Source organism: Euleptes europaea, chromosome 7 (assembly GCF_029931775.1).
Source record: "Euleptes europaea isolate rEulEur1 chromosome 7, rEulEur1.hap1, whole genome shotgun sequence".
In the NCBI taxonomy this organism is placed as follows: Eukaryota; Metazoa; Chordata; class Lepidosauria; order Squamata; family Sphaerodactylidae; genus Euleptes; species Euleptes europaea.
This window is the reverse complement of record NC_079318.1, coordinates 4,703,534-4,728,729: the sequence shown is the minus strand read 5'-3', so window position 1 is coordinate 4,728,729 and position 25,196 is coordinate 4,703,534. Positions and strand designations below refer to the sequence as shown.

General features: G+C 43.7%; 1 protein-coding gene across 1 annotated transcript in view; it reads right to left on the bottom strand.

Moving 5' to 3' along the window:
* Positions 1-25,196, bottom strand: part of VTA1 (vesicle trafficking 1) — a 52,774-nt gene that overhangs the window by 11,850 nt on the left and 15,728 nt on the right. The window contains exons 3-5 of the mRNA XM_056852757.1: positions 21,015-21,142; positions 14,538-14,613; positions 8,273-8,381 (exon numbers count right to left, since the gene is read on the bottom strand). Coding sequence (XP_056708735.1) covers positions 8,273-8,381; positions 14,538-14,613; positions 21,015-21,142 — 313 coding nt within the window. The remainder of the gene's footprint in view (positions 1-8,272; positions 8,382-14,537; positions 14,614-21,014; positions 21,143-25,196) is intronic.

Below are 25,196 nucleotides of genomic sequence, written 5' to 3'. Positions count from 1 at the left end.
AGCCGGCGCTCCAACTCCTCCAACCCAACCGGCCGCCCAGCCGCCTGCAGTCTGCACACCACCGCACGTAAGCGCTTCCCCCTCGTCAACCCCCATAACTGCTCCTACTGCCACCGTAAACAAGGGGGGGGGGTTCCCGTCTCCGAATCTTTAATTCCCTTTGGGAACAATGCCTTATGGAACGCTCTGATCAAACCCTGCCTCCTGGTGTAATCGAACAAGGAGGCTCTTGGTACAAAGACTCGAAATTATATGTGCCCAAAGCACTCCGAAAAGACGTCTTACACTTGGCTCATGGAGTAAAAACAGCTGGACACTTTGGGTTCCTAAAGACCCTTCACCTGTTGCGCAGACAATTTTGGTGGGGGGGGGAATGCGTTCTGACATTGACTCTTTTATTCGCAGCTGTCCTGTTTGCGCCACAGTCAAACGATCTCAAGGAAAGCCCCCAGGACTACTGCAACCACTTGAAATACCCAGCAAACCCTGGGAAGTGATTGCTATGGATTTTATGACGGATCTCCCTCTCAGCGGGGGAAAAACTGTGTTATGGGTTATCACTGACTTATTTTCTAAGCAAATACATTTGGTTCCATGTGCGGGGATCCCCTCCGCTCAGAAGTTGGCCCGCCTCTTCGTGTCACATGTCTTTAGACTACATTCGTTTCCGCGCAAGATAATCTGCGACCGCGGAAGTAGTTTCGTTGCTAAGTTTTGGAAAGCTTTTTTCAAATTGGTGGGGGTGGAGCAGGGGTTGTCTAGTGCATACCATCCCCAAACGGATGGTCAAACCAAACGTGTCAATGCTGTACTTGAATGCTATTTGCGCTGTTATGTCAATTACCACCAAGATGACTGGGTGGAACTGTTGCCTTTTGCAGAATATGCCTACAATAATGCTGTACATCAGTCCACAGGTTTCAGCCCGTTTTATGCGGTGTATGGACAGGACTTCGGTCCTATCACCCCAATAGAAGGATTAGAGGGGGAGGGGAATGCCGACATTGCCTCTTGGGCACACACCCTTCGTACAACATGGCCCTGGCTGGTTAGCAACCTAGACCGAGCCAAGCGCAAACACAAGGCGCAGGCCGACAAGCATCGTTCCCCCGGTAGGGACCTGCAAGTGGGTAACTTGGTATACCTTTCCACCAAGAACCTGCGCTCCACCCGTCCGTGCCATAAGCTCAATGCTAAATACATTGGCCCATTTCCCATCATCCGCCTCTTAAATCCTGTCACAGTGGAACTGTCTCTCCCCAAAACTCTGAGGCGTGTACACCCCGTTTTCCATATCAGCCTTCTAAAGCCCCATGTTGCTTCCCCACAATGGCACCCGGAGCCACCTCCTGAACAGCCCATAATGGTGGGGGGGGGGAGGAACATTTCGAAGTCTCCAAAATCCTCGATTCCCGCATACACCACGGGGCCTTGCAATACCTGATCCGCTGGAAACACTTCCCCCCTGCCTATGACGAATGGGTTCACGCACGGGATGTCTCCGCCCCCAAACTCGTCAACGCTTTTCACAATACCTACCCGGACAGACCAGCCCCCTTGCCGGATGGGAGGGGGCCTTAAGGGGAGCAGGATGTCAGGCTGTTATCTCGGTTTAGATGTTTCATTTCGTTTCTCTGCTGAACCGTCCAGACTTCAAGGACGGCTACACATACCAAAGCCTGGGAACGCCACTCCTGGGAAATAGTGCTCTGTTTATGCTTTGTAATCTCCCGCCGTTTCTCTGCCTTATATTTCCAAATAACGGGCAAGACAAACCATAGCTGTCATCTTGCCTTCAATGCACTGTATTGCCTATTTGACCAGTAAAGCCATCTGCTTGGAATCTGATTGTCTCTGTGGTGATTTCTGGTTCGATGGGTCAAGAGCTTACAAGAATAAAAATAAACATCATGGTACAGCAAACCAATATCCACCAGCTGCAGTGCATTAAAGCCTGTGCATTTTCCCTTCTAATACAGCAACATGTACTTCTATTAATGGAAAATATAACCCAAACGGAAGAGACGGTAGGCTGGCAAAGCAGCTCAAAGATTTGGGTTCCAGAGTGAAACCATGTTGTAAATGAGACCTGACCCCCAGCACCAGCATGAATTGCAGCTTACCCCTCTGTGCCAACTTACTACTATTCAGGGATTTCTTTGCTCCCCAACAGCTGCCCAGGCAATTCTTTATTGCTCTTTTAATTTACAGGTCACAGAATGAGCTGGCTATTACAGCAGTCATTTTTTGTCTAACTGGGCTTCACTTCTGTTCATGTACTATGTTATGTACTATCCAAAAATAGCCACATAATTCCTTTTTATTAGGACCAAGCAAAACAACACAGAACATTTTGCCGGCTTTCAGGTTCACCAGAACCAATGTGGCTACTTACAACCTCTCTTTATTTTCTATGTCCTGTCCTCCTACTTTTGGTACATATGCAACAGAACAGTATATGACAAACAACAGCATAATTCCAATGTAGCAGCAAACCAGTTGGCCGCTATGTGAGCAAACCGGAGGGATGGGGCCTCCCTGTGTCCCCTCTCCCTTGGTGTTCCACCAGCTAACCAGTTATCTCAACTTTCATAGCAAGTCAAAATTTGCCATCACATTTAAACTTTGCTAGATTTCTATCCCTTTCTATCTGATTGGACTTGAGGCTTCAAGCTACTTAAGGACTCAAGGATTAAAACCAACTTAAACATTACAAAACACAAGGGGGGCATGGAACTTGTGAGAGGGAATCCTATCTCCCCCCCACCCCGCCACTGCAGGGCCAGTGCAACGACTCACCTTCAAGCCTGCCATGGTGCAGACTGTCTCCCAGTGGCCGGGCCTAGAGCAGCTCTTGGCGTCTGCTGCTGTGCCACCAGTTCAAAAAGTAAGAGCGTTGTCTGCACATGAGCAGACAACCCTACTTTTTAATCAGGGGGAATTTAAACCCTCCATTTTTTGTTTTCAGATTTTTCTGCAAACCTGTGTACCCCAAATTTGCAGAAAAATCTGTTTAGCGTTGGTGTGGTCCCAATCTGCATATTTAGGTATCTGCAGGTGGGGGAGTGGGGTGTGTGTGTGTATGTATGTATGTATACACACACACACACACACACACACACAAGTTGTACTTTTTATTGCTCTATTTAAAGAAGAATTAAACAACATGGATCTCTCTCCTAATTGGTATCTGACACCCTAATTCACTCTGCCACTTTTGCCTACTCTCCACATTGTAACGATCCTCCTATAGTTTTTTGGGGGAGGGGGGCAGGGGACTTTCATAATAAAGTGACTTGCAGAGCCAATGCTGTTTTTACAGAGAGCCAGTGGTGTTAAGTGGTTTGTCTTCGGGTTTTGTCCTGCTCAGCTATGAAGCCCAGTAGCCTTGACCAATTTACTCTTCCTCTCTAACATACCTCACACAGTTATCACCAATCCTTTAAAAAAGGGTAGGATACAAACTGACTGGATGGCCCAGACTAGCCTAATCTCGTCAGATCTCAGAAGCTAAGTAGGGTCAGCCCTGGTTAGTATTTGGATGGGAGATCACGAAGGAATACCAGGGTTGCTGTGCAGAGGAAGGCACTGGCAAACCACCTCTGTTAGTCTCTTGCCTTGAAAACCCTATGGGTCACCATCAGTTGGCTGAAACCTGACAGCTCTTTCCACCACCACCACCAACTAACCAATGAACTAGGCAATAGAGGAAGATTCCAATGTACTGAGATTGTCACAATTTAAATAGGCTGCATAAATCCACCTTAGGAAATATATCGAGGCAGGTTACCTTCTCTTTCTTCATTACTGAAAGCTGCTACAGTATCAAGATATCTAACTCAACATACAATCAAACCTGTGGATACTTAAATCCGTAGACTGGAGCCATGAATGGACAAGACAGATCTTTCTACAAATCTGAAAACTGCCCAGGTTTGCAGAAAAATCTGAAATGTTATTGGGAGAGGGGAATGGTAGGTTAAAACTTTCAAATATTAGAAGCAGAGATTTAAGGTTTAATAAAACAAATGCCCTCTAAGTGGCCATTGCTAAGCAACCATAACGATATTGCCAGCCTTCAAGCCTTGAGTTCTGTCAGTAAAAGACAGGGGGAAAGGGCAGGGCCCTTGTCAGGGCTGTTTGAGGGAGGACTCATCAGGGACAGGCCAGAGAGCAACTACCCACGACCTGATACCATGAAATTTGAAAGATTCACCCAGGACTGGCTGCTTGTAATGTTCTACAACAGCCACCCCACGAAAGTCAGTGTTGAGTAGCGGTTAAATTTCAGATTAGGATCTAAGAGACACAGGTTTGAATCCCCACTTTGCCATGGAAGCTCAATGGGTAACCCTTGGCCAGTCACAACATTTTCAGCCTAACCTACATTTTAAGGTTGTTGTGAAAAAGGAGGAGAGGAGAATTGTGTAAGCTGTTTTGGGTTCCAATGGGGAGAAAGGCAGAGTATAACTGAAATAACCAATAAATATAGCTGAAGATGGAGGCAGATAAAAGCTCTGTTGGTGTGGGGAAGGAGAGAAGGAAGAAAGGAAATGTGAGAATATGGGAGCTGTGTGAGCAGGGCAATATAGGGAAAAGTGTGGTGCCCCTCCACAAGCCATTGCTAGTTCCCCACCACACAAGTGGGCACAGTTGCCAGCACTGTGCAACTAAGTCATAGTTTTCCCAGATAGAGGCTACAAGAGGGAGCGAAAAAGGGAAAGTTACAGACAGGGGGCCATTTAAAGGTACATTGGATGACTGATGCGTGGGAAGGTGAAAAGGAAGCAACATAAGGGGCAAAGCTATGGGGAGCTGCCAGGGAAGAAAAAGAGGAAGGGGAAACAATGAGATGCCCTCTGCAAGTCCTAAAAACTCCTTCACTTGTAAATCTAATTCTGGAAAGGAATATAATGAGTTTCCTTATTCCAAGCAATATCAGCTAAGATCCAAACAGCAGTTTAGACCTAACTCCTTTAAAACTGCATTCAGTTTCAAAACCCATTTGCCATGTGGCATTTGTTAGGTGGCTGCTAATTTGAGAGGGGGAAAAAAATCTAAAGACCCTTTGTGCACATTGAAAAAGCTGAGTAATTCTTTGATCCTGACCATGGTGCCTTCTCCACTTGATATGACCTTAAGGCAGCATTATTATGCAGAAATGGAGGGGAACAGTGAAAACATAGTAAATTACACAAGATGTCTTGATTTTCTTGTTGAGGGAAATAATGGCAGGAGCTAGAACTGCACTCTGTACTAAGGCCCTCTTGGGCAATATCACTGTTGATGTGAATCCTTCTGTTTGTAATTTTTAGCTGAATCATTAAATCTACCAACCTTGTCTATATGTCTATAATGAGTACCCTGTAACTCTCAAGACATTTTCTGCTACAAGAGCTGGTCTACTCTGTAATCTATTCTGAGAACTCCAAAAGGATTCATTAGATGGTTTTAATTAACTGAGACCATTAAAAAATGGGAGGAATACATGTTATCTGATACTTACATTTCCTAAGAAAGCATTTAAAAATGAATTCACTTTTATTTGCATGGCGTGGCACAGAGTGGTAAGCTGCAGTACTGCAGTCCAAGCTCTGCTCACGACCTGAGTTCAATCCCGACGGAAGTCGGTTTCAGGTAGCTGGCTCAAGGTTGACTCATCCTTCCATCCTTCTGAGGTCGGTAAAATGAGTACCTAGCTTGATAGGGGTAAAGGGAAGATGACTGGGGAAGGCACTGGCAAACCACCCTGCCTAGAAAACGTCGGGATGTGACTTCACCCCATGGGTCAGGAATGACCCGGTCCTTGCACAGGGGACCTTTACCTTTTTTAATGAAATTATGTGGCATTCATATGTACTATAAGATCTGTATTCACACTATATTAAAAGATCAAAGTTGACATGTCAAATTTCTAAGGGTTTTTTACATTACTGCAAAAAACTCCATCAAAAACTGAATTGTATACTTAAGTTTATGTTACTGTACAAATATTTCCAAGATTTATATTATGGTTTCAAGAATCACAGCAAGAACAACACTTTAAAAAATATGGAATTTTGTTCTGTTACATCAAGTTACTTTCATTCTGTTTCAATACTGTCTTTTTCCATTTGCTGGAGAAGGAAGAAAGTGAGCAAGCAGAAAGGAATGGGGGAAGTCCTCCAGTATACTTAAACAATACTGCTTTTCTTTCCCAAACGAACAAAGCTAGAATTATGAGAAGTTCTTTGGGTACTCTGGAAAAGAGATACATTTCCATATGACCTTTGGCACTGCAAGGCCCTAAAATTTGTAGGTTACGTGCTATAAATTATCCTCTATAGTTCAATGTACTATATAAAATGTAACTTTAAGATCATTTTAAAAAACTGATTTTACCAGTTTTCATCTTACAAACAAAACAAAGGTAGCATGTTAGAAAACAAATAAGTAAATAACATTCTAAATATTAATCACTTTTAAGGAGCTATAATTCTGAAACAGGCTCTAAGTTGGAAATTTTGGTATGCTAGACAGCAAACCTGATTACAGTAGTCAAATGATTTTAATAAAATAATTTAACGTTAATACAATTGAACATTAAGTGCCAAAACTCAACAGTTAACTCTCAAGACAGGAAAACCAGTGCTCCCAGCCAGGAAGATAACATAGTCATGGCAAACTTGAGGAAAAAAACAACCACCCAGAAATAAAATTGCTGTTATGATGAACAAGACAGAAAATAAAGAAATCTTTCTTCCTTCATTATTTAGTATAGGCAATGGAAAAAAATGAAGCAAATGATATTTCCATTGCTTGTACATCATATCAGGACCTTTAAATCCACTAGCCAAAACACAGCAAGACGCACGCTGGACAGAATCCTGCCTGAATTATTAATTACATCTCTAACAGTGCAATCCAATGTAGAGCTACTGCAATCTAAGCAGAACAGTTTCAATGGATTTAAATTGAGTACAGCGTTTAACACACACACACACTTCTGCATAGGACTGTATGGTAAATATGAGAGCAAGAGATTTCGGGTGATGGGCATTTATACGTGGTGGAATGCTTACAAAGGTAAATACTTTGCCCGTTACCCATGTCACACTTGGGTTGTCTAGGCCTGCCAAGAATCATCCCAGGAACCTGGAAAAAAAGATTCCCTCTGTCCTTCCACCTCATGCATTTAAAAGATGTACAGAGGGAGAGAAGAACCTCTCTAGGAATCCGTAGGTGCTCACTTTACCTTTCATTTAATTGGTGAGCACAGTATAATTTCAAGTAAAGGTCAAGATTCAAATACACGCTTATGGAAGGGCTTCTAGCTACTGCTGAGCATCAAAATGATAGGCCTGTGCCAAATAACAGCATGAAAAAATGAGGCAAGGGGACTGCTGGTTTTTTAGGACTCCCAAAGCAACCTAGGCCCAGGATATTTTGTTGTCCCAGCCCCTCCTCCCCAATATCCCTGGTTTCAGCCCTCAGATGTGCTGCAAGGGCAACATGAATCAATTATCATCCGTATAAAAGCACTATCAGCTACTCTTGAAGCAGTGGAAGTGATACGAGTTGTTGCTACTAGTACTCCTGTGTACTCAACATTTTTGTTCAAAGGTAGCTCACAGTATTGCTCTGTAATGGTTAAATCATCTTTTGTTTAAAATGATGCAAGGCCAGTTTTTCTTGGTTCATTTCTTGCTGCAAAGAGTCAATAAACTCACTACCAAGAAACATAAACATTGAACAGTGTGAATGTACAGTGGCCTCAAAAGTGAGGAAACAAACTAAAGCCATACTTCCTATCCCCGACATTGCTCTGAGACCTACGTGGAGATTTTAAAAGAAACTGGTGAACATTAATGAGTGTATTTAAGATGTTACCCCACATCTGTGAATGCACATCAATTTTTTTTTAAATCTCCATGTAGATCTTGTAAGCCCAGATCAAAAGTTATGTGTATTAGTTTCAAGTTGGGAGTGGTTCAATGTACTATATAAAGGAGCCAAACTATTTCAAAGAGTGAAGCCTGATCAAATTTGCCTAATCAATTCTTCCAACAAAAAGAGAAATGACAGACAAATGTTTCAACTGTGTACATTTTTAAAAGAACAAAACTGACAGAGAAATTAGGGATGGGGAAGAAAAAACACACAAGAATCTATATTAGCATTGAAAACTAGAAATATTAGCAACAGTGTTCTTTTTAAAGAAATGTGCAATCAATTTTTTATTCAGTTAATCCTATTTATAGGCAATATTTGAAACAACAAAATGGTTACTCACAGTACTCCTCTTCCATTCCAATAGGTCCAGATTGTGGCGTTTCCCCATTTTTTAGACAATTATGAATGTATGTCGCCTTCCACCTGGCATATTTTCTGTGTTGAACATTCTAGAAAATAAGCAATAAACTCACACGTGTTTAAACTGATTTATCAGTCTGAAGTGGAAAAAACCATCAGCCAATGCTTTTTACACATGAATTATCTTTTCCTCACAAGACTAGCATTAATATTTGTGGCACTCAGTAGTGCCACTTAGCCTGTGAAAAAGGTTTAAACATTTGTATGTGAACCACCTTGATATGTTTGGAAGTACATTATTATTACTTGAAGTTAACCATCTCAAACTTCTCAGTTCCGTTATTCTGTTACAATCTACATTTCCTGCTATGAAGAATTGCTAGCCTGACCTTTAAAAGCCAGAAAAAGACAAATGAAACCAATTTTAATTTAGATTTTAAAAACCTTCTTGAGTGTCAAATATTTCTGACCATCTTATTATTCAAATAAGTCCCTCCGTTATAGGGTGTAATACTGTTTAGAATTGCACTGCAATTTCTGTGCCTGTTATACCATTCAGTCCTGTACCTGGCTGCCATACAGTATGGGAGGAAGCTACATGAGGAAAACAAGTCCAAGCACCCTTTTCTGGCATTTTATCTGAAGGAAAAGAGGGGTTCCAGTTCATAAATTTCTCCCCCATCCAGTTAATGGGGTAGAAGGTACAAAGAGGAAATGTATGATGCCCAAAGCAACACTGCATAATGAGTTGCACATGTTAAAATGCTATTTCAAGTTATATTATTCTCAGTACATCATTAATGTGCTGGCCTACAATCTAAAAACAAATTCTGAAACAAGAAACATATGCAGTTTAACATAACAATGCCAACCAATACTAAAAATCTCTGTGTTGTAATTACTTTTCATACTTGAATTCTCTGCGGAGTAACTTAGAGAAGTTTACCTGGCTTTCTGTCATTATTTAGACTCAGAATCAAAAAAAGTCACAATCCGACAAAATGTCCCTCTGCTATGTCCCATTCCATTGCTTCCAAAGGGATTTCACTGCAACTAAGTCTTTTCGAATTGTCTTGAAATTCTATTTTTTTATCCAAGTAAAGAGTGGCACTTGACAGATCTAGGAACAGGCTACAGAACTTTATAGAAGTCTAAACCTGACAAGTAAAATCAATGGTTAGTATATTTTTAAGGACAAAACCACTATTTATATTTACCAAGAAAACATAACCCTCAAGACATGTTTTTAAAAAACCAGACTCCTCAAACTATATCTTGTGCTTCATAATGATATCTGTGTATGTGTGTGTGCACAGGACTAGATGGCCTGTATGGCTCCTTCCAACTCTACAATTCTTCTGGATGCTTCCAAAATCCTAATGCAGTAGCAGCTTAGCCTGTGAAAAAGGCAGACAGGCAGAGCAATCCTAAGGGGGGGGGGCAGAGCCACATAGGAGCCTGTGTGACCCCTACGTTGGCATCTGTGCCACTTGCAAAGTGGCATGGATGCTGGCATAGGGTGATTTACGCCAGGCCCAGGGAACAACACTGCAGTGCAGGCCTCAGACACCAGCACTGCCGCTTTCCCGAAAGCGATGGCCCACAATGACGTCGGGGGGGGGGGCATTCCCGGGGTGGAGCTGACATTAGTCATCTCCAAAACCCCTTTGGGCCCTGGAATATCTCTTCCGTTGCAACGGAGCTACACCAGCAAAATATCTGGCAAAGCCCATTAACCTCCATGGAGGAGTTTTATGGGTATTGTATTTTTGTACGATTTATTTCTGACTTTACCGGCTGGGAAGCCTCTCAGGAGGCAGTGTGGCTGCACTATTCCCAGCTGGCACCTAACTATCGTCTCCCCTTAGGATTGCGCTGTAATGCTGCAAACCCAGGAGCACCTAAGCAGAGTTATACCCATCTAAGTATTTTTTTAAATACAATATTTATTTGTTACAGTCACAGACCATCAAATAAAACAGGATTACAGAATTGCTTAATGCAGGGGTCGGCAAACTCATTAGTCAAAAGAGCCAAATATCAACAGTACAACGATTGAGATTTCTTTGGAGAGCCAAATTTCTTAAACTTAAACTATATAGGTAGGTACACTGTTTATTAACTTAATAAACTTTAATTAAAGTTTTAAGTCTTAATTAAACTATAGGTACACTGAATAAAACTTGATATCATACTTAATAGTGATCTTGTTTATTGATAAAAATTAAATTGTAAGTCCCTGCCATTTCCCCCTCCCCGTCCAGACTCCTCGTCTGGAGGCCTGGTCTACCGCCATAAAAGCCTATTGGTAGACCTGGCCTCCGGCTGAGTCCCATTGGGAGGCCAGGTCTACCCATTGGCTTTCTTGGCAGTAGACCTGGCCTCCGGAGGCCCATAGAAGCCAATTGGTAGACCAGGCCTCTGAAGGGGGACTTTTTCCCCTCCTCGGAGTCCAGGTCTACCGCCAAGAAAGCCAGTGGGTAGACATGGCCTCCCAATGGGACTCAGTGAGAGGCCAGGTCTACAAAGGAAGCCCGCCCTGCCCAACAGCTTATGGGGGGGGGGCAGGAACCGCCGAGCCGCCCGCCCAGCAATTGTGCGGCTAGAGGGGAGGCTTTAGCCTCCCAACGACTGAGGGCAAGGGAAAGGGGGACCCGGCCATTCTCCATGGCGGGAGGGAGGGACAGACAGCGCGCCAGCTCGCCCGCTCTCGCTCTCTCTCAGGCGCACCGGCTCCGCAGCCCGGCTGCCGGCGCGAGTGGGCGCAAGAGCAGGGGCTCCAAACCAAGTTCGGAGAGCCGCATTCAACAGGCTAAAGAGCCGCATGCGGCTCTGGAGCCGCAGTTTTGAGACCCCTGGCTTAATGAGTAGTAAAGCACATAGACAAAATGTGACAAAATTTACAATACTTAAAATGGCAAGAACAATAGAAAAATAGTCCAGTCATATATATATTTGTAAGATTAGTCTGAGAGGTTCCGGGCATTAAAAACCCTATGCTTCCTAGGCTATTGAATAGATTTAGCCCAGCTCTGCCTTATTTTAATTGCTAGCCAAGCAAATATAGCAACTTCATTAGTTACATTATCTATTGTATCCAATAATAAAAGCTTAAGACATTGTTTCCTCAAAACTCTAGGACAATCTACAAGTAATGGGATCAGTGATCTCGTTCGTATATGATCTTATAGTTTGCATTCGAATAACACATGTGCAGAGGTTTCAAGTAGCAATATAGACTCACCCTATTAAAAAGGCTAACAAATATAAATTTTTAACCTTATATAAACTTTTTTAAAAATCTATTTTATTGTGGAACCAACTGATATAAAATTTGCATATAATCAGGCATAATTAATTGATGACTTAGTAAAAGTATTTCATTTTAATAATATTGTTGATTTCACAAGAAAAAAGGGGTGGTTGCTAAAAGGCATAACATAAATGCTGGATAAGGGCTGGGTAATAATATATGTTGCTGAATTGGTAAACGTTGCAGAGAGTAAGAAGGTCGCATTATTATATAAAAAATTTTAAGTTTGTCTAAAAGGTGCCACTTTCCCAGAATTGAAACGCTAGCAGGTACGCTGTCAGAAGAACCTGTCTCAACGCTAGAAAAAATTTCAGAACTATCTGAAACTGACTTGGAATCCCTACTACTGCAGACGGGTAAGACTAAAGCTACTAAGAAAGGCAAGCAAAAGGCAACAAGTGAGAATCTTCAATTGGAGTTGGGCCCACAAATGGAAGAGCTGAAGGGCTTTTTGAGACAATTAATAGAGGACAGCTTTAAAAAACAAGATAACAATAAGAAACTGCAAGAGAATCTACAAGAGAGTTTGTTAAGGGCAGAAAATAAGATTGATGAAAACACAAAGGATATCAAAGCATTACAACAGAGACAGAAGATTTTTGAGGATAAACTGGATCAACAAAACGATACTTTGAAATACCACGACTAAAGGCATAAAGAAGCAGAAGAATGCTTTGACTTGCAAGAGATTATCAACTGAGAAAATAATCTGAAATTCAGAGGCCTTGATGAAAGTTTTGGAGTTGTAGACCTTGAAAGTGTGCTCCAGCAATTGCTGCAAAAAACATGAATTTTGTGATGAATTTTTACAAATAGAAAAAATCTTTAGTGTTAACTCAGCTTATGCTTGGAGAAATAAGACCCCTAGAGTCATTTTGGTTAAATTTGCTCACCAAAGGATGAGGGACAAAATCCTCCGTGCTCAGAGAGACAATCCTCTCAGCTATAAAGGGAAGGATATTTTAGTTTTTTTGATTTACCACCCCGTGTCATTCAAAAGAGAAGACAATTTGATGATTTCAGAACTGTTCTACACAAGAAAAACATCCGATTCCGTTGGATGGCACCTTATGCACTAAACATCTACCTACCATGTGGAAGAAGAATAGTCAGGAACAAAGAGGAGGCAGATCCATTGACTGAAGAAATATTATACCAACATCCCTATTACCCCAGCAGAGGCAAAGAAGATCAGACTGTAACAGAAGAGGAATTGCACAGGTCCTGACAGGAACCCCATGGAGAGTTCATATACAACCAGTGCTCCGACAGCTGCACTGGTTCCAGATTGAATACCGGATCAGGTTCAAGGTTTTGGTATTAACCTTTAAAGCCCTAAATGGTCTGGGATCATTGTATTTCCGGGACCACCTCTCCCTATATAGGTCTAAGAGGGCATTACTTTCTACTGGAAATAACCTCTTAGTGATCCCTGGCCCTAAAATTACCCAGCTGTCCTCGACCAGAGCCAGGGCTTTCTTGGCCCTGGCGGAACTATCTGTCTAGTGAGACCTGTGCCCTGTGGATTTGGTCCATTTCCGCAGGGGCGGAAAGTCAGAGATGTTCCGCCAGGCCTATAGTTGAGGACAGCGATGGTAATACATCTTAACCTGGTCTCCCTTCCCTTCCCCTTTTTTTTCTCTCCCCTTTTTCCTTTTCCTTCTCTCCTTTCCCACTCCTTCCCTTTTCCTTTTGTGTTCTTGTTCATTTGTCCCATCTCTTTGAAAAAAAATGAAATCGATGCTGGTTGTTGGTCCAATTGTCAGTCTCAGGTTCATGGCTGCCTTGTTGGATTATCTTCCCAAAAGTGCAATAGTTGATTAAGGTGCCATCTCTAGATAGTAATTGGTAAGGTAGTTTTATTATTTTAATTATATTTTAATTTTTTTATTGATACATATGTGATGTTAGCCATCCTGAGCCCTGTTTGCCAGGTGACTGTGGGGTGTAAATAATATAAAATAAATGTATTTTTAAATATACACATTATGCATATCCTATAATTAAGTATTCATTGAACTGCTTTTGAAAGCTGCAACTAGTTGTGGGCTAGTTTTTAAGTGGAGGAATAAACAAAGCTAGTAGATACATTTTTGTACTATCGTGCCTATCCCCAAACCCCTACTTCTCTCACTTTGGGGCAAGCTGTTTAGTCTGGATCGATGCAGACATGACAAAGAAAATCACACAACTCATCTCCCCTGCCTCCCTTTACATGCATTCTTCCAGCCCACCCCAGTTCCTCTCTATCCTAGTTTTTCATTACATACAACATGCTTGGGAATGAGAAGCAGTACCTCTGGAGAAGTTCATATGGCAGCAGATGTGCCTTGAGGTAAGCAAGATCCATACTACTTAGGGTTTTAAAGTTGAAGCCAGTATCTTCAATTTGGCCCAGAAAATGTATGAAAAATGACTGCTGTATTTTCAGTACCACTGTGGTGTTATTTTGCCAACACACACCATCAAAGTGTAGCTCAAGCATTCCATGAAGAAAATGCTGTGGCTCAGATTTTAAAAAAATCATATAACTAGCTCAGCCCAGCCAATGAACCTCTGAACCTTCTGTTCCTTAAATTGCAAATCTCAAATAAGATGGCAAACTGCACTAACTGAGAAAGCTCCTAAAATCAATTTGTGACTGGAGGATCTGCTGTATAAAATCAGCAGTCCCACTAGGCACACTCAAACCCTGCTCATGCCTAGGGAAGCTCTTTGGATCCCAAATTGTAACACAGAAAATTACATGATCCACCTAAATTTAGTCATGACTAAGTTCAACTGAAACTAGAGGAACAGGTTCATCACTGAAGACTAAAACCCCATTGCCTTCAGTGGGACTTAGTTATGATTAACTTTAATGGACTGGAAACAATCCTAGTTCTTTACATCCTGCAATCAATGATATACACTACTTAATTATGTAACTTACTTCATCTGTTAGTTCTCCAAATACAGTCAGGACATCTATCAGAAGACTTGCAGTATAAAAAGACTTAATCATATTTCTAGGAAAAGAGAAAATAAAAAAAATTATTACATTTATATGCCTCCTTTCTTACAGAGTTCCAAGTTAGTCTCCCACCCAGGCCATGACTAGACATAAACCTGATGAGCTCAACCAAAGCTGCCTTAAGGCTAAAAGGATACAATTTAATTGCAAACAATTTTGAAAAACTGAGTCTATTAAAATTCTATTTTGCTTAAGTTAGAAGAGAAAAACAGAGTTTCACTTACCTGTAACTGTTGTTCATCTGGTGGATCTTCTATGCAGGCACACATTGGGACTGCGCAGGCGCAGGCCAGCCACGGATAAGATTTGTCAGCTTCTAGCAAAATCTAGAGAGAGTGCTCCCCCTCCCCTTGGGGCATGCAATCTTCCCGCCCACCGGTCACATGACCCAAGGGGGAGGGAGCACTCTTCCCTCCAGTTCTCCAACCTGCTGCCACGGAACCAACCACTGGTCTAGCGGAAAGGTCCCATAGCGGGGAAGGAGGGAGGGATGTGTGCCTGCATAGAAAATCCACCAGATGAACAACAGTTACAGGTAAGTGAAACTCTGTTTTTCATCTGCGTGGCTTCTATGCAGTCCCACATTGGGAGAGTAGCGAGCTCGCTTACCAGGACGGTGGGTGTGGGACAGTCACCGAAATAAAGACTGCAGTACGGCATGTCCCACGACTGCATCTCTCGCTGAGTCCACATTCATAGCGTAGCGTTTCATAAATGTGGAGGGCGTGGACCAGGTGGCAGCCTTACAGATGTCCCAGAGATCTATCTTGGAAGAATAGGCAATGGAAGCCGCATACGCTCTGGTAGAGTGCGCTTTAATCATAGGAGGGCATTCTTGGTGAGCAAGATCATAGGCCAGTTTAATGGTTGACGTGATCCACCTCGAGAGGGTTTGAGGAGAAGCATGACGACCTTTACGGTGTCCCCCAAAGCAAACAAAAAGGTGTCGTCCTTACGAAAGTTCTGAGACCTCTTAATGTAAAAAAGGAGGGCTCTTCGGACATCGAGGGAGTGTAGCGCTCTATCAGCATCTGATGATGGGTGAGGGAAAAAAACAGGGAGGACAATGTCGTGTGTAAAGTGGAAGGCCAATACGACCGTAGGTAAAAAGGATATCTTTGGCTTCAGTACCACCCTATCCGAGTGGAACTTAGAATAAGGAGGGGAATGTGAGAGCGCCGATAAGTCGCTTACCCTCCTTGCCGAGGTGATTGCGACCAAAAAGGCCGCCTTAAATGAAAGTAGAGCCAGTTCACAGGTGGCTAACGGCTCAAACGGAGGTCTCATGAGCTGTGAGAGGACTAAGGAGAGACTCCACTGAGGAACGGGAGGAGTGACGGGAGGATACAAATTAGTGAGACCTCTCAAAAACATTTTGGAAAGGGGATGAGAAAAAACTGAAAAGGAGTCGATATCTGGATGAAAAGCCGAAATAGCGGCTAAATAAACTTTAATGGATGAATTAGATAAACCTTCATCTTTGAGGGTTAACAGATAATCAAACACAGTAGATAGTGGGCAAGTAATTGGCGAAACATCTTTGACCTTAGCGCAATTAGAAAAATGTCTCCATTTAGCATCATAGGACTGCCGTGTGGAGGACTTCAAGGAGTATAGTAAAACCTTAGCTACCCTGTCAGACCACTGCCCTGGGGCCGCACCCTCCAGGCAGCGAGTTGAAGGTCTGGGGGGGAGTGGGAGGGATCCTTCTGAAGAAGGATGTAGTTCCCTTGCGCAAGTGACATGAGCACTGCGAACCACGACCTCCTGGGCCAAAACAGAGTGACGATGATGGCATCTGTCTTGTCGTGGTTCAATTTGGCCAGGACCTTGTGAAGTAGAGGGAATGGGGGAAAGAGATAAAAGAGAGCCCCATTCCAAATTGCTTGAAAGGTATCCCCCAGTGAGCCCTGGCTGGCTCCCGCCCTCGAATAAAACCTGTGACAGATGGAGTTGAGGTGTGTGGCAAAGAGGTCTATTTGCGGGTAACCCCACTGTCGGAATATTTGGAGGAGACAATCGTTGCTTAAGGTGAGCTCGTGTGTTTGATTGGGAAGGTGACTCAGAGCGTCTGCTAACGTGTTGCTCTTGCCTGCAATGTGAATCGCTACGAGAGTAGCGTGGTGAGTTATGGCCCATTCCCAAATGTCGCTGGCCTCTTTGGAGAGCGAAACGGACCATGTGCCGCCCTGCTTGTTTATATAATACTGGGGGGTGGAGCGATCTGAATGTGATGTCCGTCCAGGTGCCCTGTGAATGAAGACAGAGCGAGACGGATGGCACGAAGTTCTAATAAATTCATGTGCAACCGGGATTCTAGGTGCGACCATGTACCCCGTGATGTAAGGTTACCACAATGAGCCCCCCATCCAGAAAGGGAAGCATCTGTGAACAGGTGCCTCTCAGGGTAAGGACAATGAAAGGGGACGCCTGAGAGGATGTTGACATCATGTGCCCACCATTGTAGGGAGGAAATGACGTATCTAGGGATAGATAGGCGTTTGTGCTGGGGATCTACATTGAGCCTACACGCCCGGAGGAACCAATTTTGGAGCGGGCGCATACGGAGGCATGAATACTCTACCACAGCCGTGGTAGAGGCTATGAGGCCTAACAACTGTCATATATGATAGGCTGTTTGAAAACGTTTCCTAGTGAACCTAGCCACCAGTTTTTGGATGGCGTGACCTCTTTGTACAGGGAGGAAGGCCCTGGCTTGCTTAGCATCCAAACGCGCTCCAATGAAGGTCTACACTTGTGCAGGGACAAGTTTGGACTTGGAAAAATTAACTAAAAGACCCAGGTTGTTAAGGACTGAAAGGACTAAATCGACTTGTGCGGCCAACTCCGACTGAGATGGACCCACGATTAACCAATCGTCGAGGTAGGGAAATATTACACAACCCTTCAGGGCAAGGTGAGCTACCACAACCGCAAGGCACTTTGTAAAGGTCCTGGGGGCGGTAGACAACCCGAATGGTAACACATTGTACTGGTAACATTTTCTGTTACATTCAAATCTCAGGTATTGGCGACACTCTGTGTGAATCACGATGTGGAAGTAAGCATCGCGGAGATCTAACACTACCCTACACTACACATATGCCTGTCCAGGAGGGGAAGCACTTCCGGGAGCAAGAGCATACAGAATTTTCTGATCCTAATAAAGGCATTAAGGTCCTGGAGATCCAGGATAGGGCGCTTCCCCCCTTTTTATCCACAAGAAAAAAGCGGGAGTAAAACCCGCGGTTCTGGTTGGAAGATGGAACCTCTGCAATAGCCCCCTTGGAGAGGAGACCGTCAACCTCTTGTACAAGTAGGTCAGGGGCCGGTGTTGGAGAGTGGCCCAAAAGTCTATATGGAGGTAACATATCAAACTCTATGAAGTAACCGACATTTATTATTTTCAGAACCCAGACATAGTTGGTAATCAAAAACCAAGTATGGTAGAAAGCAGACAGGCAATCAAGAAAACAAACGGACATGTCTAGTCATGCTTGTTTTGGCTTGTTAAAACGGGTCAGAGACCCTCTGGGGCCTTTGCGGACCCTAGGTTTGTTTTGGAACTTCCTTTCGTTTTGAGGGCGAGGAAAGGATGGGCAAAATGACGGTTGTGTAAAAGAACCCTGAAAACGGTATGGGCGGGAAGGCTGGTTGGTTTGCCGGCCAAAGTAACGCCGCTTAAAGTCGGGCGCCTGAGGGGTAATCCCTAGAGACTTTGCACTTGTTTTATTCTTTTTCAAGCGATCCAGGAAGGTATCTGTTTGGTCACTGAATAAGGACATCCCTTCAAACGGAAGGTCCTCGATACGTGATCTAGTATCATAGGGGAGCGCAGATTGACGTAGCCAAGCGTGTCTGTGAATAACTATGGCGGACACAATGGCTTTACTGGCCGAATCCGCCACGTGGCGTGCCGCCGTGAGCTGCTGTCTTGCTAAATACATGCCTTCTGACTGAATGGCTACTGCCGAAGGACGCTGGTCATCAGGAAGGATGGAAATTTGAGGGGATACGCGATCCCAAAGGGAGTATTGATATCTGGCCATGACAGCAAGGAAGTTGGAATGTGGAGGCCTACCGCACTAGAAGTGTAAATTTTTCTAGCAAAGGTATCCAGTATACGACCCTCTCTATCCTGCGGAGAGAATTGTGCTCCTGACCTATGTTTACCAGGCAAGGCCTCCACTATGACGGAATTAGGTGGGAGGTGCTGATAAAGGAACTCTCCACCTTCCCTGCGAATCTTATAGAGACTCTCTACTCTTTTGGTGGACGAGGGGACTGAGGCAGGCTTAGCCCAGTTGGTACGGACCACTTCAAGAATGCTTTTTAACACGGGGAGAGCCACAGGGCCTACATCAGGGCTATGGAGGATATCCATAATATCATCTATCGGACCGGAATCCTCCGGTTTAAAATCAATTTTAAGAGCCTTCGCCATGAGGATTAGTTGTTCCGCATAAAAGCGAACATCTCCCATAGAAGAAACCGGTTTAGAGTCCCCGACAGTGTCCTCGGGTGAGGGAACTGAAGCGCAGGATTCCTCATCCGAACCAGGAGAAAAGGAGGCGTCATACTCGGAATGATCAGTGTCCCTTGACATGGAAGGAGACCTGGATAGAGGAGGCTTGCGAAGCGGCGCTTGCCTTGGACGGACGGAATCTTTGGATCGGTCATCAGGATGGCGAGACGGCGTGTGTCGACGCCGACGAGAGCCTCCGGAAGGAGCAACAGTGATGACGACGGTCGACCGAAGAACCTGAGTAAACTGAGGGAGTCGGGTAACGGTGTCAAGAAACATCCCGGCGCCGATGGGAGGGAGACCGGATCCTAGAGGAGGAATGGTGCCTCCGAATGACAGAACTGCGTGAACGAAGTGAATGGCTATGTCCGGTGATTAACTGCTTGGATGATGAACGGCGAGTATGAACATCTGGACCATGTGAGCGAAGAGTACGGCTATGTCCGGAGATTGACTGTTTGGATGAAGGCCGGCGAGATTGGGAGCGGCGAGAAGTAGATCGGCACCGACGATGAATGGATCGGCTTCGGCGATAGGATCGGCTCTGAGGAGACGAACGGCTCCGATGCGAGGATCGGCTCCGACGACGGGATCGGCTCCAACAAGAACGGCTGCGGCGAGTAGATCGGCTCCGACGAGAGGACGACCGGCGTCTGCGGGAGACAGATCAACTCCGATGGGCGGAACAACGTTGAGAAGAGGATCGGCTCCGACGGGTAGGGTGGCAATGGCGCCGAGTCTTCCTGGGCCCTGCTCGGACACGGAACCGAGGGGGTAGCCAGGGAATGAGGAGGCGAATCCTCGATAGTAATGGGCTGCTGTGCAGCTACGTTGGAGGCGAGCAACGCCGACGGATGAGACGACTCGGCCTGAGATCGGTGTCGAGATGTCGAGCAACGCCGACGGATGAGACGACTCGGCCTGAGATCGGTGTCGAGATGTCGAGGGTGATTGGCATCGAAGAGACTTCGGCGAAGGCGATCAGCGCTGAGGTGATCTGGAGCGGGAAGCATGGTGCGAAGAGCCACGGCCATCTTGGGAATCCAGAGCAGTAAACTTTGCCGGACAAACAATGACCGACGAGGGCTTCTTAGAAGGGCCACCCCTCTTGGATTTTTTTTTTGTTGGGGACTTCGGACTGTGGCTTACCGGTCGAAGTACCAGGCTCAGCCGATTGACTCCGTGGACGCAGAGACTCTTCGTAGAGGTGAGAGAGCAGGCGAATAGACCAAACCCTCAGGGCCTTGTTGGTGAGTTTGGAGCAACTTTTGCAAGTTGCAGGAATGTGGCCTTCTCCCAAACAAAGGAGACATTCAAGGTGAGGATCAGTCTTCGCCATCTTGGTACCACAAGAGGTACATTTTTTGAAAAGTGGAGCTTTCTTGGACTCCATGGCTAGAGACGAAGCTAACACGTTCTCTCTCCGTGGTGGCAGAAAGAGAACTGGAGGGAAGAGTGCTCCCTCCCCCTTGGGTCATGTGACTGGTGGGCGGGAAGACTGCATGCCCCAAGGGGAGGGGGAGCACTCTCTCTAGATTTTGCTAGAAGCTGACAAATCTTATCCGTGGCTGGCCTGCGCCTGCGCAGTCCCAATGTGGGACTGCACAGAAGCCACGCAGATGAATAATAGTGTAGATTCACTCATCTCTGCACTGCAACCTTGCAGTTAGCCATTCACACAAGACCAGTGACAGAATCGTTGACCAAGTCACGTAAGTGCATAAGTACAGGCTAGTAAATGCAGAACAAGGATACTTTCCAACTATAATGAGCTACAGTATAAATTATGTTTATTTATAGGGCAATTCTATATAGACTTCAGTGGACTTAGAAGGTGTAAACTCTGCTTAGGACGGCACTGTCTCACTTACTTGTGAAATTGCCCAGCTCGATCTTCATTATCTGCATAGAGAAACATTTTCAATGCATAATTTTCCACATGAGCACAGCCAACTATTTCTTGAGTAATAGCTTCATTATCACCCAACTGCTTCTTCATCTGAGAAAAATTCAGAAATGAGTATGGTTATTTAACTAGTCCACAGAAATGAAATTACAAGGGCATATTCTAGACTCATAGTTTTTAAAGTGCAGCATGAAGTTCCCTACAGAATCAAAAGTGCCTTCCAGATGCAGTTCAGATATTTCTTGTTTCTTCACAGGGCAGATGCTGGCCTAGTCATATATTTCTTTTCAGTACAACTTAGCCAACTATGAATAGCACAGACATAGGTTACCAAATCACTAAGGCTGCCTTCCTGAAAGGGGTGTGTGTGAAGCTCCTTATGAGCTCCTGTGATCCCACGCCGGCATAGGTGACTCCTACGCTGGGGGGAGGGCAAACACACTGGCGTTGGGGAGCTGCAGAGCTATACAGGCCCCCACCGCCAGAGCAGCCACGCCGGTATGAATTTCCCAGAAGGGAAAGCCCGCGCCGATGTGTGTGTGGGGGCATTCTTAGGGGCAGAGTTGCCTTTAGGCAGCTTCCTAACCCCTTTCACCCCAAGAACGCTCCCTCTGACAGCGGTGTTGCTGCACCACCTTTTTCGGTGGCGCAGCCTCGCTGTTCAATGGGGCCATTTTATTTAATTCTATTAAATTCTACCCCTTTCAGGAATAGGCTGTAATAAGTAGGTTACTGAACTCCCTGCTTTGTTGGCAGTTCTAACTCACGCCGTGCATACTAAGGATCTCAGACTGGCCTCTTGCCTCTCATTTGAACAGACTTTCTCCACTTCATCATGTGAACCGTTTGCCTACTCATGCCATGGAAATCCCACCAAGAAAAGGTTCTCTCTGGTTCCTGATGGAACAATTTGAGCTGCCTACTCTTTGGAACACTTTCACCAAGAGTATTTAGCAATATAATATGACTTTGCCTGGTAGAACTAAAAACAGACACGTTTTTATTGATAATTTACTTTAATTGAAAAATAAATTGATGATGTTGGAGGGGAACAAAAATATTTTGCTAATTATTTAACAGGTCAGAGCAAAAGGAGGAATGAGGAATATGCAATCCAGAAGGAAACTGAACTGAGAGACTGTACAATAAAGTTCTATTCTCATCGGTTCTATTTATGACTACTCTTACAGTTTCTAACTACATAAACATTTCCAATTTTATTTATTCATAAATAAAAATAACATCTGAGCTAGAATCTTCAGTTTAAAACATGAACCAAAATAATGCAGGATTGCCAAACTGTCAGAAGATTCTGGGCTACAGAGCCAGAACTGTGGCTAAATAGTTCTGTAAGGCTTTCTCTCCCCCCTCTCATTAAACTCTGTATAAAGACTCAACACTATCCTATTCATAGCCTGTTTTAAAGCCAGAGAAAGTCAATAGGACTATATAGTTTCTTCCTGTAGAGCAGTTCACAGTATTTAATATAAATAAAGAGCTAATGAAATGAGAGTTCCTAGTTCAAACTAACTGCTCCAGTGACCTGAAGATTTACTGGAATGCTTAGCCAAGCAGTGCATTGCGATTCAAAGACCTCTTTTCAAAGATGTTACAGAGCACAAGAAGCCTCGGGTTTCCTAATATAATCAGCAAAGTGAATAACACTGTTACAGTTACAACAGGTGGATTTACGGCACCTGAATAGACCTACTGTTAACATTTAGGTAAACTTTATTTTATTCTTATAAAACAAAACCCAGTTTTTATATTGCCTATGTTGCCAAATGGTTGTAAACAAAACATGCTAATGGCAGTCTAATTTTGTAAGAAGTAGGGTACTATCAAAATTTAGGGTTCAGATATTACACTGAGCTAGCTGGTAGATATCTAATATTTAATTGCACACAGACAATGTAGAAATAATATATGATTGAAAATACACCCTGGGATTGCTTGTTTCTTTCCTACCTACTTCCACCCCACACCCTGAATCTCTACTCCTCTGTTTCCATCTAACCATAGTTTCTTGGGGATTCCAAATCAGGCAAACTATCGGTAATACAACTCACCAATTTACAGCTAGTCAAACTTTGAGAGAAAATTGGTACAAGATGTTTTCTCGTTGATACATCACACCAAAAGACATTCAGAAAATGAATAACACCACATTCCTGAGCCTCCAGGAAGGCACTGCGCCGGCATCCGGACCTCTGGCGCCCGTGCCACTTACGCTGGCATTAGTGGCCCCAACGCTGGTGTGGAAATCCAGACGCCAGTCTTCGGCCGTGCCACCCCAGGACACCGGTGGGACTTTCTGCTGACGTAGAGGCCCACGCCGGCATCCCGGGAGACATTCTGGCGTCCCGGGAGGCCTTTCCTGTGGTGTTCCGGAGGGCAGACCCTATGCCCTTTCGACCCTGTACGAAGGCTTCCAGGACGCCGTTGCTGCTCGCTGTTTTCAATGGGGCTTTTAGCCCCAGTGAAAACGATAAAAGCCTTTAAAAAGCTTTTTTCGTCCTGGCAGCGTGTGGGGACTGGGTTGGAGGTGGCGTGGCCGCGCTTCTTCCCCCACATTCCCCACACACCAGCAGCTCAGGAATGCGCTGTAAAGATTACAGAGGATTACGTTGGAAATGTAAGGAGAATGAAGGAACATTTTTTCATATGTGGTGGTCTTGCAAAAAAGTCAAGAAGTTTTGGAAAGAAGTTCACACAGAAGTACAAATAATTTTAAAAACCACACTTGTAATGAATCCAAAGGATTTGCTACTAGAAACTGTACCTACAAATGTTGGAAGGTCATCAGAAGAACTATTTAGGTACATGATAACATATGCAAGGATTACATTGGCTGCTAAAGGGAAATCTGAGGAATGTCTGGGAATAAGAGGAATGGAAGGACAAATTAGCACAATATGTGGTGATGCTGAAACTGACGAACTATGTGAACAGAAAGCCAAGCAAAGAATTTCAAGACAAATGGAGAATATTTTTGTATACTGGTCAAAATCTAGTGTGACGGTCTATATATATTGGGAAAACATGATTTTTATGTCAAACTATTGGGTTTTATAAGAATTTTTTTATTAAAAACATTGCATGTAGAAGTTGGATGTAAATTAGCATAATTAAGATATGATTAAATTGATTGGTTTAGTTATAATTGGGTGACTAAAACTACATTTTATATAATGTTTAATATTTAGAATTAATTAACATTAGAGTTAAACACAGAAAGAATATTATTTTTCAGAAATATAATGTTATCTAAAAATGTATAGGGAGTGATGTTAAGTTATGCAGGGGTAGCTCAAAGTAAATGAAAGCATGAAAGAAGCTATAATTTTTCAGGTTAAAAATAGATTTTGTAGTAAATTCAGTTATGTTACCAATATTTGACACCTGTGTTTTTTTGGTGTTTTCTGTTCTGTACTTTCCATGTTTTTTCTTGTTTCTATTAGCAAATAATAATAAAAACAAATTTAAAAAACACAACTCACCAATTACTTGAGGACCATGATTTGAAGGAACTTTGCAAAGAATGGTTTTGAAGACTTGCTGTAACCATAATTTGTCCAATTCAGATGTCTCAGGAAACTATGGTTACAGGGCAAACCCTGAAGTGTAGGAGGAAGCATGGAACCTTACAGCACTAAATGTAATGATCCACAAAATCTAAATTGTGATTTGAGGGATCATTAGAACTGAGCTATAACTTAACAAAACTAAGCTTAACAAAAGCAAAACATTAAAGCAAATATTACTTTTAGATTATTGTCTGATATTAGGTATGATAATTTGTTCCATTGTGCTAAGTAAAACTGAACAGCAATCACCATTAACATCCAACTATTGCCCTTTTCATTCATATATGTAACATACAAGTTATTGCTTAATTTATGACGCAGAGATAAGAACATAAGAAAGGCCCTGCTGGATCAGACCAAGGCCCATCAAGTCCAGCAGTTTGTTCACACAGTGGCCAACCAGGTGCCTCTAGGAAGCCCACAAACAAGACGACTGCAGCAGCACCATCTTGTCTGTGTTCCACCACACCCAAAATAATAGGCATGCTCCTCTGATACTAGAGAGAATAGGTATGCAGCATGACCAGTATCCATTCTAACTAACAGCCATGAATACCCCT